We start from the raw sequence: 15747 nt of genomic DNA on the forward strand, positions 1-15747 counted from the left end.
CGTTTTGTTTTCACTTAGTTTTCCTTTTCTTTCTGCCGCCTCATTTCTCTCATTCTCTCGAACTCTACATGGAGCAAGAAAAAATCAGAACTTTTTAACGAGAACATTACGAGAAAAGCGATAATATAATGATAGCACTTCATTGAGTATGTGTGTTGTCTAGTGTTAAACCTCCTTGTGTTCGTCTTACCCCAAAAAAAATATACAAAATATAAAAAATAACCGAAACAAATGATATAAAAAATCTCCCGAAGTTAGGCCTCCATCGATGCGTAAGTGATCGATCAGATCGAGTGTAAAACTAAGACCAGACCTAGCTACATTATCTATCGATAGTTAACTTTACATTTGATTTGCTTTCGTTTGGTTTCTTAAGCGAAGTATAGTCTGTCATTGTATCTATATATAATCTATATAGCGTGTCTCTTGAGTTATTGCTATGATTTCGATTCTGATTTGAAGACCCCACCAAAAAAAAAAAAAAAAAAGAGAACTACGCCGATGCCAAGACCAAGAGGAGAGGATTCCCAAAACACTGAGGAAGACCGATGAGCGAAATTGATTTTCAGTTATTGTTTCGTTTCCAATTCCCCCGTTTCCCCCTTTGTTTCGATTCTGTTTAGTTCCGTTTCGTTTCCGTTTCCGTTCCGCATTTAACCAACTAACCATACTAAACCAACCAAGATGATATATCAGTCAAGCCCCAAAGATGTCTGCCGATCTCCGTCTCCGTCTCCGTCTCTGTCTTCGTCTTCGTCTCATCATCCGACTAAGTGTGTTCGTCAAATGTGTTATTTTCCGTTTCTTTCTCAGCGTGTCGTTTCCGTTTCCGTTACTGTTTCCGTTTCGTTTCCATTGCCTTTAAGTTCTCTCTTTGGTTCACTAAGCTATGAAAGTACAAATCTCCACCTTAGGTATGCTAAAAGTAAAAGCAAACAAAAATTATTACCAATTGTTAAGCAATATCAAAGTTTGATCAATTCGTTAACGAAACGCATTTTTGTCTTTTGATTTCTTTTTTATTGTCCTGTCAATTAATTGTGTACTGTCCTACTCTGTTGCTGTGGCTCGATACCTTCATGTTGTGTGCTAAACCAAAACCAAAACCAAAATATCAAATCCAAATCAAATTTCAACACCAAATCAAAATGCATTTCCTACATGCAAATCAAAATCTAAAAAAAAATCACAAAAAATCCTACGTTTCAACTCGTGAATTTGTAGTCTCTTCTGGAGCTCGTTCACACCTTGGTAAGTCGAAAAAAAACACTTAAAAAAGGAAACACAGACGTACAATTTTTGGGTACTCCAAAACAGAAAAAAAGAAAAAAAAAAAAAACAAAAATCTTTGTTACAGTCGCATCTTCTTCAGTTGATTCTGGATTTTATGTTTCCATCATCCAAGCATCCAACCGATCCATTGATCCATAAATCCATCGAATCCAATTATCCATACACATAATGCATCGATTATGTTTATTCGCTTTCGGTTTTTTTTTCCGTAAAATGCATCCATGAAATCACATTCGATACTTTTTGGTTCACAGAAGTAGGTGGCATCTCTCATCACTTCCTTTTTCCTATATCGTTCCAACCTTAAATCAGTTGCAGCTTAAGTTTGCAAGTAAAATTTTTGAAGAAGTTATCAAATCTTTAGAATTTTCTGTGCTTTTAAAAAGTATTTAAAAAAAAAAAAAAAATTTAATAGTTCTGTACAAAAATCCGACTCTTCTTCCAAAGAATATTTTTAATTCATATAATCATAATAACTTTTTCAACGAAGACCTTTTTGGAGAATTTAACGAATGTGTTGCTATAAACAGCCTTAAAATATTAAAAAAAATATTTGCGAAAAGCCTGCAATTGACTTTTGAGTTTTTTCCTCCGAATTGTTGTTCAACATTCAAATGCCCCACGGCTGTGATTGCATTATAATTGTACCAGCACCAACCCAATTCGCACTGCCCCCGCATATAATGCCATTTTGTTGATTTTAAATTACATTTCAACAGACACAAAAACTGAGAACCGCAAAAACACAGAGATCGAAAAGTCAACAAATCATTCATGTAAATAAAACACGACAACAAGAAGAGTGAAGACAACAAAAAATAAAAATTAACAACGGAAAAATGCATTCATAATTTTTATCTCACCAATACACCAGCACGAACACTCGCAAAATAATAATAATAAAAAAAAAACAAAGAAATAAAAAACACATGCATATCATGAGTTTGTTTTCCATATTTATTTCCATATTAATTTTCATCGTTTTTCGTTGGCATACTTTATAGGGCAAGATGAGAGAATCTCGATATATATATTCACATATATATATAGATAAATAATTGTATGTGTTATGTGTACCGTGTCTATATGTGTATTTAGTTTGATTTACGATTTGTGTTATTTCCTTTGTCAATCAACCAACGATATTAACACTCATACTAACCCATTACCCAAAGCGAAAGTCATCGAAATCGAATATTTTTGTTATAATTTTTCCTCTACTCTACTCATAGTTTGGCATGCGAGCATTTCAAGCTGATTTTCGTTTGATTTTACCCGAGGTTCTATATTTTTTCCACTTCTCCGCCACCTTTTCTCACATTACTCTCTATATGTCTGTCACCACAAATCGTCCCCGATCGTTACTTAATTCTTATTCTGATTTTCCATCAACGAAACTCCACCGATTTCCTCCCTCATCTCTCTCAATCTCTTGATCTCTGTAAGTTTTACTTTGTTTTCGTTTGATTTTTGATCAAAGCTTTTTATGGTAAACAAATCTCATCAAATTGTAATCACTTTATCAGTTACCGTATCGATTTTAATATCTCTGTTGATGTTTTGTTAACCAAACGAAGGAATTAAGTATACAAAAACAGAAACTCGATAGGTTTCCCATCCAATAAAATAAAATGAAAACCCAAAGGTCAGCAGCAGAACAAAGACAAAGAAAGAACCAATTCAAGCTAATTAAAATGCAAGTAAAACGAAAGAAAATATCTGTATATCCTTATATGTTATCACTCAAAAAAATAACAAAAAAAAAAAAAAAAAAAAAAAAAAAAAAAAAAACATCCCTACAAAACCCCCAAACGTATCCCTAAATGTCCTAATTGTCTGCGTCTAAGCCATTTGTTTATATGTTTTCCAAATACAACGAAACTCACCCACTCACACACACAATTCCACACGCATACATCCATCCATCCGCTCCAACACAAGTGAAATTCTGCATTTAAAAGAAAAGAACAAAAGCGAAAGTTTAATAAAAGCAAAACAAAAATTAAGGAAGAACAGAAAATTATTTACAAACAATTTATAATGCAAATTATGACATCAGGTTTTTCAGTTTCTTGTTCCGTTTTCCGTGTATTTTACTTTTTTCTTCTTAAATATATGTATATATATTTTTAAACCGTCAATGCAATAACATCTCTTCGGCAGGCCGAAGTTATAAATGCCCTTGCAGAAGTCCTTTTAAACCAAAAGTGGGGAAATGTTAAACATTTGAAGCAGTGTGTTATATTTAAGAGCTTTAAATATTATTGAAATGAGTGACATGGAAATTTTAAATGATATACAAGCCATGGCCGTTAATTGTGCAAAAGCAGTAAAGTGTGGGTGGCAATTGCAAAAAAAAAGGAACTATTAATGCCCCGTTCTCACTGACAGTTATCGGATAATTTTATAGACCAAGTAAATTAAGTGATTTTTACCCAGTTAATTAAGTGTTTTATCAGGCGATGGTTTAGTTAAATTATTTTACGCAATGCTAGATAAAAAAATGAGGGAAAGAGTTATCCTTTTAGTTCGAGTATAAATTGCTTTAATTAAAAGTAATAAACATATTTATTAAGGCGGATAGAAAATTCCATAGAGGACTATCATCACAGCTAAAGTATTAACAAGCATTTTAGGATATTTTTCGCAAGTGTCCCCTTGGGTTCAGAAATACTATATGCCATTGTTATCTGAAGAGTGATTCTCCCCGAAGTTTCCGAAACACGTATTCTTTACCTTTAAAATTACGTTGAAGGCTGCTCTGCTTATCTGAATACCCCGGTTTAGTTTTCGGTGTACGGAAACGGAAAAAAACCAGATGATGATGCCATGGAAACTGGGTGACGTTGTTGTCCTCGTCGGCAGGTTGCTGTTTTGCTTGCCGCTCCGATAAAGCGAAATCCAAGTAAATGCGATACGGGCGTGTCATGACTCGAGGGGGGATGGCTGAAATCTGGGTGGGGTTTATGGGGTGGCATCTGCCGGGTGGTTGGGTGGTTGGGGTCTGTTTGGGGCTTGCAAGACTGCCGCCGTTGTCAACGTCTTCGTCTTGGCGTTTTGGGCCGTCTTTGTCTGCTGTTGCGTTCTCCCCTCGGTGTCCCCTTTTCTTCATGTTTTTTCTCCTTGTTTTTTTTTTCTTGCTTCTTTTGTAGTGCTCAAGTGGCATCGTTGAAAGGCAGGGCAGTTAAGGGAGGGAGTTGGGGGCGGAGTGGAAAAAGAGGTGGGAAAGAAGGGGGTTTGGAGTGGAACAAAGGTCCATTGTGAAAAGTTTTCGCTACTTGCAGCGGCAAATGCAAAAACTGTTAACAATAGAAATAATACAAGAAGAAACGGGCAAAGAAAATGCCGGGTGAAAAGAAGGGGGTGGTGTGCAAAAGGGCGGCAGGACGAGAAAGGACGAAAAGGACGAAGGACGAACAGGAAGCAGGCATAACCAGAACGGAGACTTGGCCGGAGTCAAAAGTTGAGCAACAGCAACAACGCTGACTAAAAATTAAACAATAAACAATGGCGGAGCGACTATAGATTACTTCCTGTTTTGGCTGCCATTTTGTGGGGTGCACGAAAAAAAGGGGTAAAAAAGAGGAGCCCAGAGGCGGGTTAAGAGGGGGCTGCAGAAAAAAGGGGGTTAAGTGTGAGATGGCTAAGGAAAAGCCGTCGTCTTTTTTCCCTCTCAATTTTTTTCGCCTGCTTGTTCCCAACTGACTTGCTGACTGACGGCCTGTTTAGGTGTGGCTAGTTGCCCGCTTAAGTGGTTTTCCCAGACCCCTTTCCCCCAACCCCTCACCCCCCTTGAAACGCCGCCCCTGCCCATTTGTGTATGCAAATCAAGTTGTCTGCGTCGGGCTAAAGCTAAACTGATTAGTGTCAACTTGCTGGCAGTCATCAAGTGGCTACTGGAGAAAGTCGCTGCTTTTTAGGTGGGCGGTGGCAATGAAAGCGGGTGGCGGTGGTGCAGAGTGGTGCAGGGTTGTCGCCGACAGTCGCTCGGTGGCATCCCCTTTTTTTTCTCTCTCCCGCTAAGCCCCTTTTTTGCGGCTCCTGCTGGCTGTCAAGTGTCGTAAGCGGTTGATCCTTGATCTTGTGCGCTGAAAAAAGGGAAATGCTTATGCTGCCGACGAAAGTGGATACAAATAGATTAGATGGCGACAACATGGAAACTCTGCTAGAGTTCTTTGAATTTATAGCATAATATGGCTTTTTATATACCCCTCAAGTTTCAAATAAAATATTTTATAAAATAGTACAGATGAGATGTGCATGAAAGGTGCTATCCATAAGAATTTGAATCCATATTAAATGTCTTTAGAATAACTTATTGAATAATATTAAATATGAATTATTTATTATATGCTTGCATTTTAGGTAAAAGTTGTAAAAGTTTCGTTTGAAATTTTTATCTTTTTCCATTATAACATAAATAAATAGTTACATTTGTACTTCCTTCAAAAATGCAAGAGTTCCAAACTAGATGTTTTGATATATCTTTACTTTCCTCCATAACAAAAATCTCTTCCACTTTGTTTCCGAGATTTTGTGAGGAATCTTACATCTTGTGACTTTCTCTCATTTGCCATATATTTTGTGGCGCTCTCCGCTTTTTTCGCTTCAAGTGGCCAAGACTTATGGGCTAAGATATATCCTGAATGTGGGGCACATATATTTGTTTATTCATCGCTCGAGCTTCTGCCTTGCATTCGAATGCAGATATAGTGATATATAAATTAAAAAGTCAGCAGTCCGAGTGTTTTCACAAGCATTTGTAGTTGTCCTTGTTGCGTTTTTCTGGTCTTATCAACGAGGTCGTTGCCTGAACTATAGCTTTTCCGAAATCGTTATTGTTGCTGCTGCTTCTCTTATCGCTTCCTCGAAAGGGGGAAAAGCGAGCAAAAATCCACTTAGAAAAAAGGAATTTAGAGCGTACAAGTTGCACATAAACCAAAATTAATACCCATATAAGTTACAAACGGTTTGAACACGAGGTGAATGTGATGGCGGCCGGATAGTTAGCTCCCTTTCAGCCAACAGCCTGTTCTAGTCAACGTGGCCAATAGAATGGCGAAAACACAACTGGCCAAACAAACAAAAAGCCCTGTAAAAAAGCCAACGAAAACACGATGAATATCAAGAACAATAGAAAAAACTGCAAACACTCGATTGCACTGCAGGTTGGTCTGCTAAACTGTTCAAAAATTAATTGAATGAGATTTATATAATTTACTAATTTATTTAATTTAGCAAACATTCAAATAAATAAATAAATTTAATCTTTGATTAATAAAGTTTGATTGTTAATCGCTCACAAAACCATGAAATATTTTAAGTAATAACTTTACCCGTGGAACCGAAATACTTTGCAGTTAATTTTGCAGAAATTTTCCTTTGGCCCGGCTCCTTTGTAAATATTCCGAATTCATATGTTGCACATATATTCGCATAATCCCTATGAGTGTACATCGCTTGATCGCTGCCAACTTTATGCCAAAGTCCATATATCCACAAGTCCCCTCGCCTTTCCCTGTTTTTTTTTTTTTTTTCTGTGGCATCCAATGGAAAAGGGGAAAATGGAAAAAAAGCGAGGAGAAATTCGCGGAATTTTCGCTGCAGTCGCACAAAAAATGTGGAAAAAAGCAAATATGTCGACGGGGCCAAAAAGGAAACATTGGGGGTAGTAGTTTGCCATAGTTATGGTCTGCGGTCGACGGCTTCCACAATCCGCGGGATCCACAGCCGTGGCCGTATCCGTATCCGCGTATCCACGTATCCACATATCCACATATCCGTGTATCCATATCGCATATAGCGTATAGCATATCCCATGTCCTGCCAGCCGCACTGTGTGTGCACTCAATATAATTTAATATTTTTCGATAGCAACAACGGCAGCTGAAAGTAATTACTTTTATGTGAGATTAGATATATTTATGTGTTTGTGGAGGCCAGTAGTTGCAGTTGCACTTGCTCGCTCGCTAATTCGACATCAGCACAAAATTTTTAATGGCCTGCGGCGGAGCGGAGTGGCGTGGATCCAATGTTCCTCTCTCCCCTCTATAAAAAATAGGAGAATCTAAAACCCCACCAGCAGCAGCAGCACCACCACCATCGCTGGTCATAAGTTTCCATCGGGCGGGTGGGTGAGCTTACATTTTTGTTATTCTTTTGACGCTCGCCGCATTTAAGTGAAGTGCAAACTGCGGAGCTGCAAAACTGGGTGTCGTGCCACTCCAGCCGAAAAGTGGGCGGCCGTCGTACGGACAGACCACTGTAATGGCTTCATATAACTATAAAATGTATAAGCCGTGTGCCATTGTGGCGGCGACATGAGAAATGAGTGGGTGGCGGTTGCATGCGGCCATTGCGGCAAAAGTTGATGAAAACTGTTTTGATTGCGGCATAAAATGAAGGCGATCCGACCGATGAGCCCCGCCCACTCGGTTGCAGAATGATTATGAGGGGAAATGGAATGAATACGCCTCCTCTCCACCAATATTCTTTGGAAAGAATAGAAAGAGTTTCGAGTGATTCTTGGAAACATTTTATTAGCCTCGATAGCAATGGGTTTTGCACAGAGGAAAAAAGACAATAAATACATGCTTATACCCATTTACAAACTATTTGAAGCCTCTCGTTTACTTAGTTATAGAATTAGCTATTCAAACTAAAATTGAGTAATTAATTTCCAAGTGACAACGATAGTGATAATAAATTCCATTTTTAAATGAAACTAAATTCCACATTATTTAAACATGGCCTTCGGTCATTTTGATAATGGCAAACATTGCGCTATTTATTGTTGTGAAACAAAACAAACAATTAATAATACGAAATAAAAGCATTATACTGCAGTTGATCATTTGATAATGGGTATTGCAAAAATGTTCAATATGTTAGAAAAAATACCATTAATATAAAATAGTTTAATTCAAAAATCCCTAACCCTTAAAAAAACTCTCAGAGTGACATTCTATTTTTCCGAGTGCAAAAACCCCTAAGCGAGCGTTTTCTTCAGCCCTTTTATTTCTTTTTTTTGGCAGCGCTTTTTTCTAATGGTAAAAAACATCCGAACTATTTCCATTGCATTGCCTTTAAAGCCAGGTGGCAAAAGGTGGCAACAGTAATCTTCTTAGGGACAAAAGTGTCATGCAATCTACTGCTTTCCCCGCTCCCCTAACCCATGGGTTTTCCCACCCCCACCTCTTGGCTCCAGTTTTCCACCGGTGACCAGGGAATTTCCCAGTGAAATGCTGCCAAATGAAATTTGTTTTGTGTGCATCAAATTGAACAGCCAAAATGTGGAAAGCGTAGATATGCTTTTCCGGCATATGTGTGTGTGTGTGTGTGTGTGTGTGCGAGTTTTCCGGTGTAACTGTGTTGGTGAGCTGGGAGCATTAGCCGCCAGGTGGCGCCAGCTAATCTGTAATGAAAAACTGAACGAAATGGAAGGAAAAACCCCGAAACTAAATGGAAATGTTGGAGCCAATGAATGGCATTTTATGCAGGCGCTTCTCCCTTCACCCCTAATTTTCCCAGAGTTGCTTACTTAAAGCGACGACACATGGCATGGCATTTACATATCGTCTCTATCTTGGACTTATGCCAGTTTTCCCCCTTCCCCTTCGCCTCCACCTCCCCGCCTTTCCCATCGCCCACCGCCCACCGCCCCCCGTCGTCCCGCTGTTTGTGTGCAGCTTTTATGCAAATTTACAAAGTGCAAATTACACGCTACTAAAGGTTTTCTTTGCTCTCCTATCGGACGACGGTGTCTGTGTGTTAGTAAATGGCAAACTTAAAAATGCTATTCAAACTTTTCTATACACGCCTCTGCCTTTGTGCCCCCATGTGTGTGTGTGCGTGTGTTGGTGTGTTGGTGTGTGTCCCTATTTTAGCTCCAAATCTCCAGTTCTTAGCTTTTTTCGCAGTTCCCTCGCAGTTTTCAGTAGAATCGCCCTGCAGCTTCTATTTGTTTATAATGTTTAAGGATTTTTAAGCTGTCATCCTCGGCTGTAGTACAATGGGCAAAAAGAAAGGAATGTGATTATTTCTGATAATTCTAGAACACGATAATGATAGTAATCCGAAAGAAAATATTGATTACCTTCCACTAAAGGTGGACATATAAAACATATAAAAACATTAAAATAATATAACCCATATTTATTTCCATTCAAATAATATCCACAAAACGTTTCTGTATTTTGAAAAGGTAAAACTTTCTTTAGAAAGTTGACTTACCTGCATAAAGCTTTTTAAATTTAATGTTCATAAAAATGGTTTCCATTTTGGACTAAAATTTAATATTAAGTTGAATAAAATGGAAACCATTTTTATGAAAACTAGAAAATTACAAACTTTCCTTTCAACTTCTTCCAACCTTTAAACAATGAATGTTTTGGGCTTACTTTTTAAAGTAAAAGCTATTTGTGTGTGTCCATTGTCGGCAATTTTTCCGCCTAAACATCTCCGCTTTTCCCTTTTCCGCTTGTCCGCTCGCCGCTTTCTTTCTGTTTCCTTTTTTCCTCCTTTCATCGCTTTTCTCTCAGTAATGAAAAAGGCGCAAGATGCAAACAGAAGCGGGCCGAAGAAATGGCGAAAGTGCAGGAAACATTTCATCAGGCAGGCCAAACACACAAACACACACACACACTGGCACACACACAGGGACACACACCTCCTTAACCCCTCGGTGGCCGTGGAAATAGTCTCATCTCTGGCATCTCGCTACATAAAGCACATTTATCGTGGTTACAAAAGCGTAAAAGAAAAGTGTGGCCCAGGGTTTTCGCCTGAAAAATGTTTCAAAAACTGTTTCAGGCTAAATGAACATAAAGCGGGCCACCGCAGAGAACCCCGCTCCCTCCCCTTTGAGCCGCCCATTGAACCACCCAGTGAACCACCCATTGAACCACCTTGAACCACCCACCGAACCGAATCGCCTGCAGTCGTCGCTTTGTTTTTGTTGCCAGCTTCCTCTGAAGCTGCATCCTCGTGGGCGTCATGAAAATAAAGCCAAATTAAAATTATATCCTTTTTCTCTCGGTGTGGGTGTGTGTGTTGCTGTGTGTGTGCTGGTGTGTGCGGGTGTGTTGGGTGGGGTATCCTTTTGTATGCACAAAAGTCAACTAAGTCGTGCTCAATTTTTATGATGGCAAGACGACGCTGCCGTCGCCACTTTGTGTGTGGCTGTAAGCCAAGTTAGTAGAGCCAAGGCAAAAAGAGGGAGGCGGGGGGAGTGGCAAAAGGGGGGCGGTGGTGCAAATGAATGGCAGCCAGCCGCTTTATGAATGGCCACAAAAATCCACTCCACCCACTCTGAAAAACTCTTGCTGTCTGGCAGAGTTTTGCCTCTGCCCCCGAAAAAAAAAAAAAAAATAAGAGAAGAAAATGGCAAAAAGAAAAGAAATTAAATGCACTTCCTTTATGCGCGGGCTTCTCATATTTTCCACCCGGCTTTCCCCCGGGTTTTTTCACCGTTTTGCCACGCCTCCCCGCCCCCCTTTTCCCTTCAACCCCCCGCGCCCACACAATGCGCTAATAATGGAAGTGCACTTTTGACACAAAAGGTGCAGTGGCGACAATGCCGCTCCTCCTGGTTTTTGGCCCTTCTAGAGGACTCCTCCTTCCCCTTTCTGCCCTTCCCCTCTCCACCTCCTTTTGTTGCCTCTATTGCTCATTCGCTGCAAGGGCGATTAGTCGGTGGGTGGTGGGTGGAAAGTGGGTGGAAGGTTGGTGGCAAAAGACGGTGCAAAGGGCGTGCATCTTTTGAGATTAGAACATTTTTGTGGCATTGCGCTTTCACTTCATCGGACGAGATTGCCCCTCCTTGTTAATATATTTCTCTCCTTCTTCTTCCTTGGCATGTATATATATACAGTCTGGTTTATCCATTTGATTCGCCAGCTAAATGCCTTTATTGCCTCATAATTTTGAGTGGCCTTTGCTGATAATGATGATTGCTCTAAGCTGATTGGAAAAATTGAAAAGAACGAGTGCGGAAAAAAACCCTCTCCACGGGTCAGCAATATGTCAACAAATTCGATTATTCCCTGCTTGATAAAGCTATACAAATCTGTGGGATTAAATCTTGGCTATTGTGACGAAACGAGAAGAGTTTGCCGTTATCGTGGGAAAGAAGAAACATGTATTTGAGTAAAATTGATTAAAACTACCTAAAATAGGTTGTTGAAAAAATTCATTTATATTGGTCAAAATTCATTTATAGTAAAGTACTTAAAAATTCAACCCCCTCTAGAAAGACAGAATTTAACATATGAATCAAAGAAAAGCTATTTGAGTGGGTCTACTTACATCGTTCATTAAAAAGTCAATGATTAATACTGCTTAATGTCAAAGAATTAACCTTAATTAACAGCCAAAATGGTAAGGCTTCTTCTAATTTCCAAATTAAAGCAACACGAAAGCTTCACCTTGGAAACGTACCGAACCGTTTCTTGAATTAACACGTTTTGCTGAAAGTGTTGCGTATACGTAATGTGGGTCCTTGAGGCGACTGCTCAGGCGCTTTTCCCCTCCCTTCCCGCTCCTCATCCTTCGTCCACTAAGTGCTGCATTTCCATTTCGATGGCAACAAAATCAAAGTGAAAACCGTTCTCATAACCAAATCAAACCGAATTGAATTGAATTGGAGGCGAGACGATTCGAGACGCAGCAAGGCAGCCGAAAGCAAACCAGAGCAGAGCAGAGCAGAGCAAACAAAACGAAACGAAATGTGCTGAAGACATTCAAGTGTCGGTGGCGTATGAGTGATTTACCTGGCCAGCCGACGACGGAGAAGGCCAAAAAGGTTCCTTGGCTGCAGTGCAAATAAATCAAATAAATAATAAATGAAACGAAACGAATCAAATGCGAAATAAAAATCAATGGCACTCACCACTTCAATGACTCGGAATACTCACATCCATACACACACTTATATATATATATATATTTATTTATATATATAAACGACGCACACCCACTCAACAACTAACACACACATAAAAGGAAAATACTTATACCCGTGCAATTTGCTTTTCGGTTTGATTTCAAATAAAATGTTGCTTCATTGCATCGAATTTGAGGCAGGAAAAAAAAACTGAAATTGTGGGTAAACTGCCGGGGTTGGAACGCCTACTTTTGTGGGTACGGGCAGGCGTGGCACACTGATACTTGAAGAAGAAGAAAAAATGAGAGCTAGTTGGGCATGACTTTTGAACACGGAACCTCGGACTTTGGTCAATTGCAATTAGAAGTCAGTGCAGAAGTGCGCTGCTCTCCAAGAATTCCAATGGGCCTTAGCCACTCCTCCTCCTTGTCCCCTTTTCCCCGGCGACCTTTGCCAACCCCCACCCACCCCTTTTGAACTCCCACCCCGCCGACTCCTAATAAAAATGCAACTGGGCACATAAAACTCTGACCCAAATACTGTACATTATGTGTTTATGTCTGTTGGCAAAAAAGGAAGAAAGCAGTGAGGGGGTGGCAAAAAGATGAGAGGGCGGAACAACAGTAAAAAGGGAGTGGAGGGTGGTGGGGGTGGTTGGCAGGGTCTGGAGAAATTGCAACACTTGAAAACTTGAAAATGTTTTCGAGAACTTGCGCTGGCACAAAAGTTAAAAGAGGCCAACTGCAGTCCTCGGACTCTGAAAATGGAGTACCGAAGAGTGACGAGGGGGGAGGAATAGGGGGTAAAGGGAGCTGCACCTGATGACGGGGGACAAAACTCCCCCAAACCCCCCGGAAAGCCCACCGCCCGCTTGCAAAAACCCCCGACTCTGCAGTAATTAGTGCAAACAATTGTGCTCGTTTCCGATATCCTTGGTTACTTTCCCAAAAAATACAGCAAAAAGGAAAACCCCTTTTTTGGCGAACGCCCCTGCCTTTTAAGCCTCACTGCGGCATTTTATTTCAAGGGGCGTCTGGAGCCGCGAAGCTTTGAAGAACCCGCCCGGAAGAAAGTATATACATATATATATATATATATATATATATATTTACAGTATAGAAGGCAGGAACCCCTGCTGTTTTCCATTTATTGGAAATATAAAGCATATTTCGTGTGCTCTTTTGTCATAATAAATTGGCAAACTTGAAATCGGATATCGGTGCGCGCACCCGACTTCTCCGAAAAAGTGACAAAGAACGCGGGTTGCCATAGTTTCTTCTCATTAAATGGAAATGTAAATGGAAATGAGAATGATTTTGGGTCGCGCAGCTGCGTCCCCCATTGATACATAGATTGTGTGGGGGCATCGGAGGGTTAAACACTGCCAGAGGACACTGCAAGGGCAACTGGCTCGGTTTGCATTTTGACCCGTGCAAATTATCGCATTTCCAGCCGAACGACAATCGATTTTTGTTATCGGGTCAAGTGTTTTTTGATTTCCACCAGCTTTGTGCTTTTGTGTTGGTTTCACTTTCCTTGAATTTTTCCGTTGATCGTTTTTGGCCTTGTTAGCCGTTAGCCGCATCTATCGAATATCGCCGAGAATCGCATAAGTTGCGATATATATCGAAGTTAATTTTAAAATAGTTGTTTTTTTTCCTAATAATAATTGTTAATTATTGCATGCATTTTGAATACGTTTTAAAGGCGTTTGATGGCGGCGAAATCGGTGGGGAAAGTTATCGATGGGCGAGAGATTCTATAGTTTTTATAATGAAATAATAATATTGATTATGAATAACTTTTTACCGACTTGAATAATCGCTTGACCATTAGGACTTGCCGATGTTGCGCTTCTTTTTCCAACAATGTTGATTAATTTTAATTCCTTTTCACGCTTAAGTCTCCAGCGGAAACTAATGCCGAATGCCTTCGATAACATTCGCCCACCAATCGATAAACCATCAATCGTTGCACCTCCCCTTTTTTCCCCGTTTGGTCGCAGCTTCCATTTAATACCGAAACCAACTTGAAATTCTGATGAACTCGCTGAGAAATGTTGGAGGATTCGATATATATTGGCATTCCAAAGTCGGGACTTGAATATCCCCCGTCCTTCCCCGAATTTCCACCTCGCATTTTTCCCCTTTCCCCGAAAAAGCTGCGTGCCAAATGCCATTTGCACTTGCACCCCGGGAAAAGCAGAGAGTGGGGGAAAATTCCCCCAAACCCCCCCTCCTGCTCATCCCCCGCTCTTTTTTCCGTAGCTCATTGTTGGACATTCATTCGAATCATTCCACACACTCGACGATACACACACACACACACACACACACAAACACACACATGCAGAGTTCCGATAATTGAATTACCCAAAGCCAGGCAAACACTTTGAGATTGTCCCGCAAAGAATTCCCCAGAAACACATACACGCACACAAAAGATGTAGATGCACTGCAGTTGCAGATACAAAATCCAAAAATACAGATACAAAGATACAGATACAAAGTAGAGAACGCATTCCCGGCGACAAAACTCTCAGAAAACTCTCATCCCATCTCGTTCGCTCGCTCTTTCCGTCTCTCTTTCTCTCTCTCTCTGTTTATACATACACTCCAAGTTTAATACAAGTACCTATACATATGCATACGAAACATAGCTATATTTCCATATATATATACATATATATATAAATATATTTATATAAATATTTCCTCAAATTATTGCATAACTTTTTCGGTTTGTCCTTAGAGCCAAGTGCTGAGAAAACAATCGAGTCGCTTTTGAGTTTTACCATTCCATCAATACAGACAATTGCTCAATGTTTTCTTCACCTTTTTCAAAACGTATGATTTTTCAACCACAAAACTAAATTAGAAACCAACAGAAAAGAAAAGAAAAAGCAAAAAGAAAGAAAAGCAAGAAACTCGAACGCAAATAAGCCACGTAACTAACTCATATATTTTTGTCTTTTGCAAAACCCAATAACCAAAAACCCCAAACAAACCTCGACGTGGAAACTCTGGATTGGAAAACCTTGAATAGTCGCGTTTCCGTGATGCGAGGACAAGTGATCACACCCCAAGGACTGGGCATCGTCGGCATCCGGGTTTCCGTGGATCGCGATTCCCGATTCGGATTCACACTGACTCGTCAAGGAGGATGGTGAGTAGTACTTCCGTATAATCTATATAATCATCATGGGTTAAAGTTCGAAAGAGGTTATGATTCGACGACCAAATGAGATCTTGATTGCAAATTGAAGAGCTTTTTAATGAGTCTTTAATATGTTAGAAAGAGCATACTTAATCAGTTACTTCAATAACTTTCGTACTGCCATATTTTGAAAAAGTACAGTAAAATATGAAAGAATGATATAAACATCTATTTATTCTTTCATTCAATAAATACTTATGTATTCCATTGGCTTTGAAATCTGTAGTACATAATGTAATACATAACACAAAGTTTATAAACTTCAAGACATTCCACACTTCTTATTGCCTTCAATGAACACTCTTGGCCGGAATTAGTCGCCTCTTTCGACGGCCCACTGTACTCGTGTGTGCACA

At 39.8% G+C, this 15747-nt stretch overlaps 1 protein-coding gene across 1 annotated transcript in view; it reads left to right on the plus strand.

The window, feature by feature from the left end:
- LOC108097884 (teneurin-a) overlaps positions 1-15747 on the plus strand; it is a 155108-nt gene that overhangs the window by 115741 nt on the left and 23620 nt on the right. Inside the window, 1 exon segment of the mRNA XM_017200420.2 lies at positions 15221-15340. Coding sequence (XP_017055909.1) covers positions 15221-15340 — 120 coding nt within the window.

This window comes from Drosophila ficusphila, unplaced genomic scaffold, assembly GCF_018152265.1.
Source record: "Drosophila ficusphila isolate 14025-0441.05 unplaced genomic scaffold, ASM1815226v1 contig_197, whole genome shotgun sequence".
Taxonomy (NCBI): Eukaryota; Metazoa; Arthropoda; class Insecta; order Diptera; family Drosophilidae; genus Drosophila; species Drosophila ficusphila.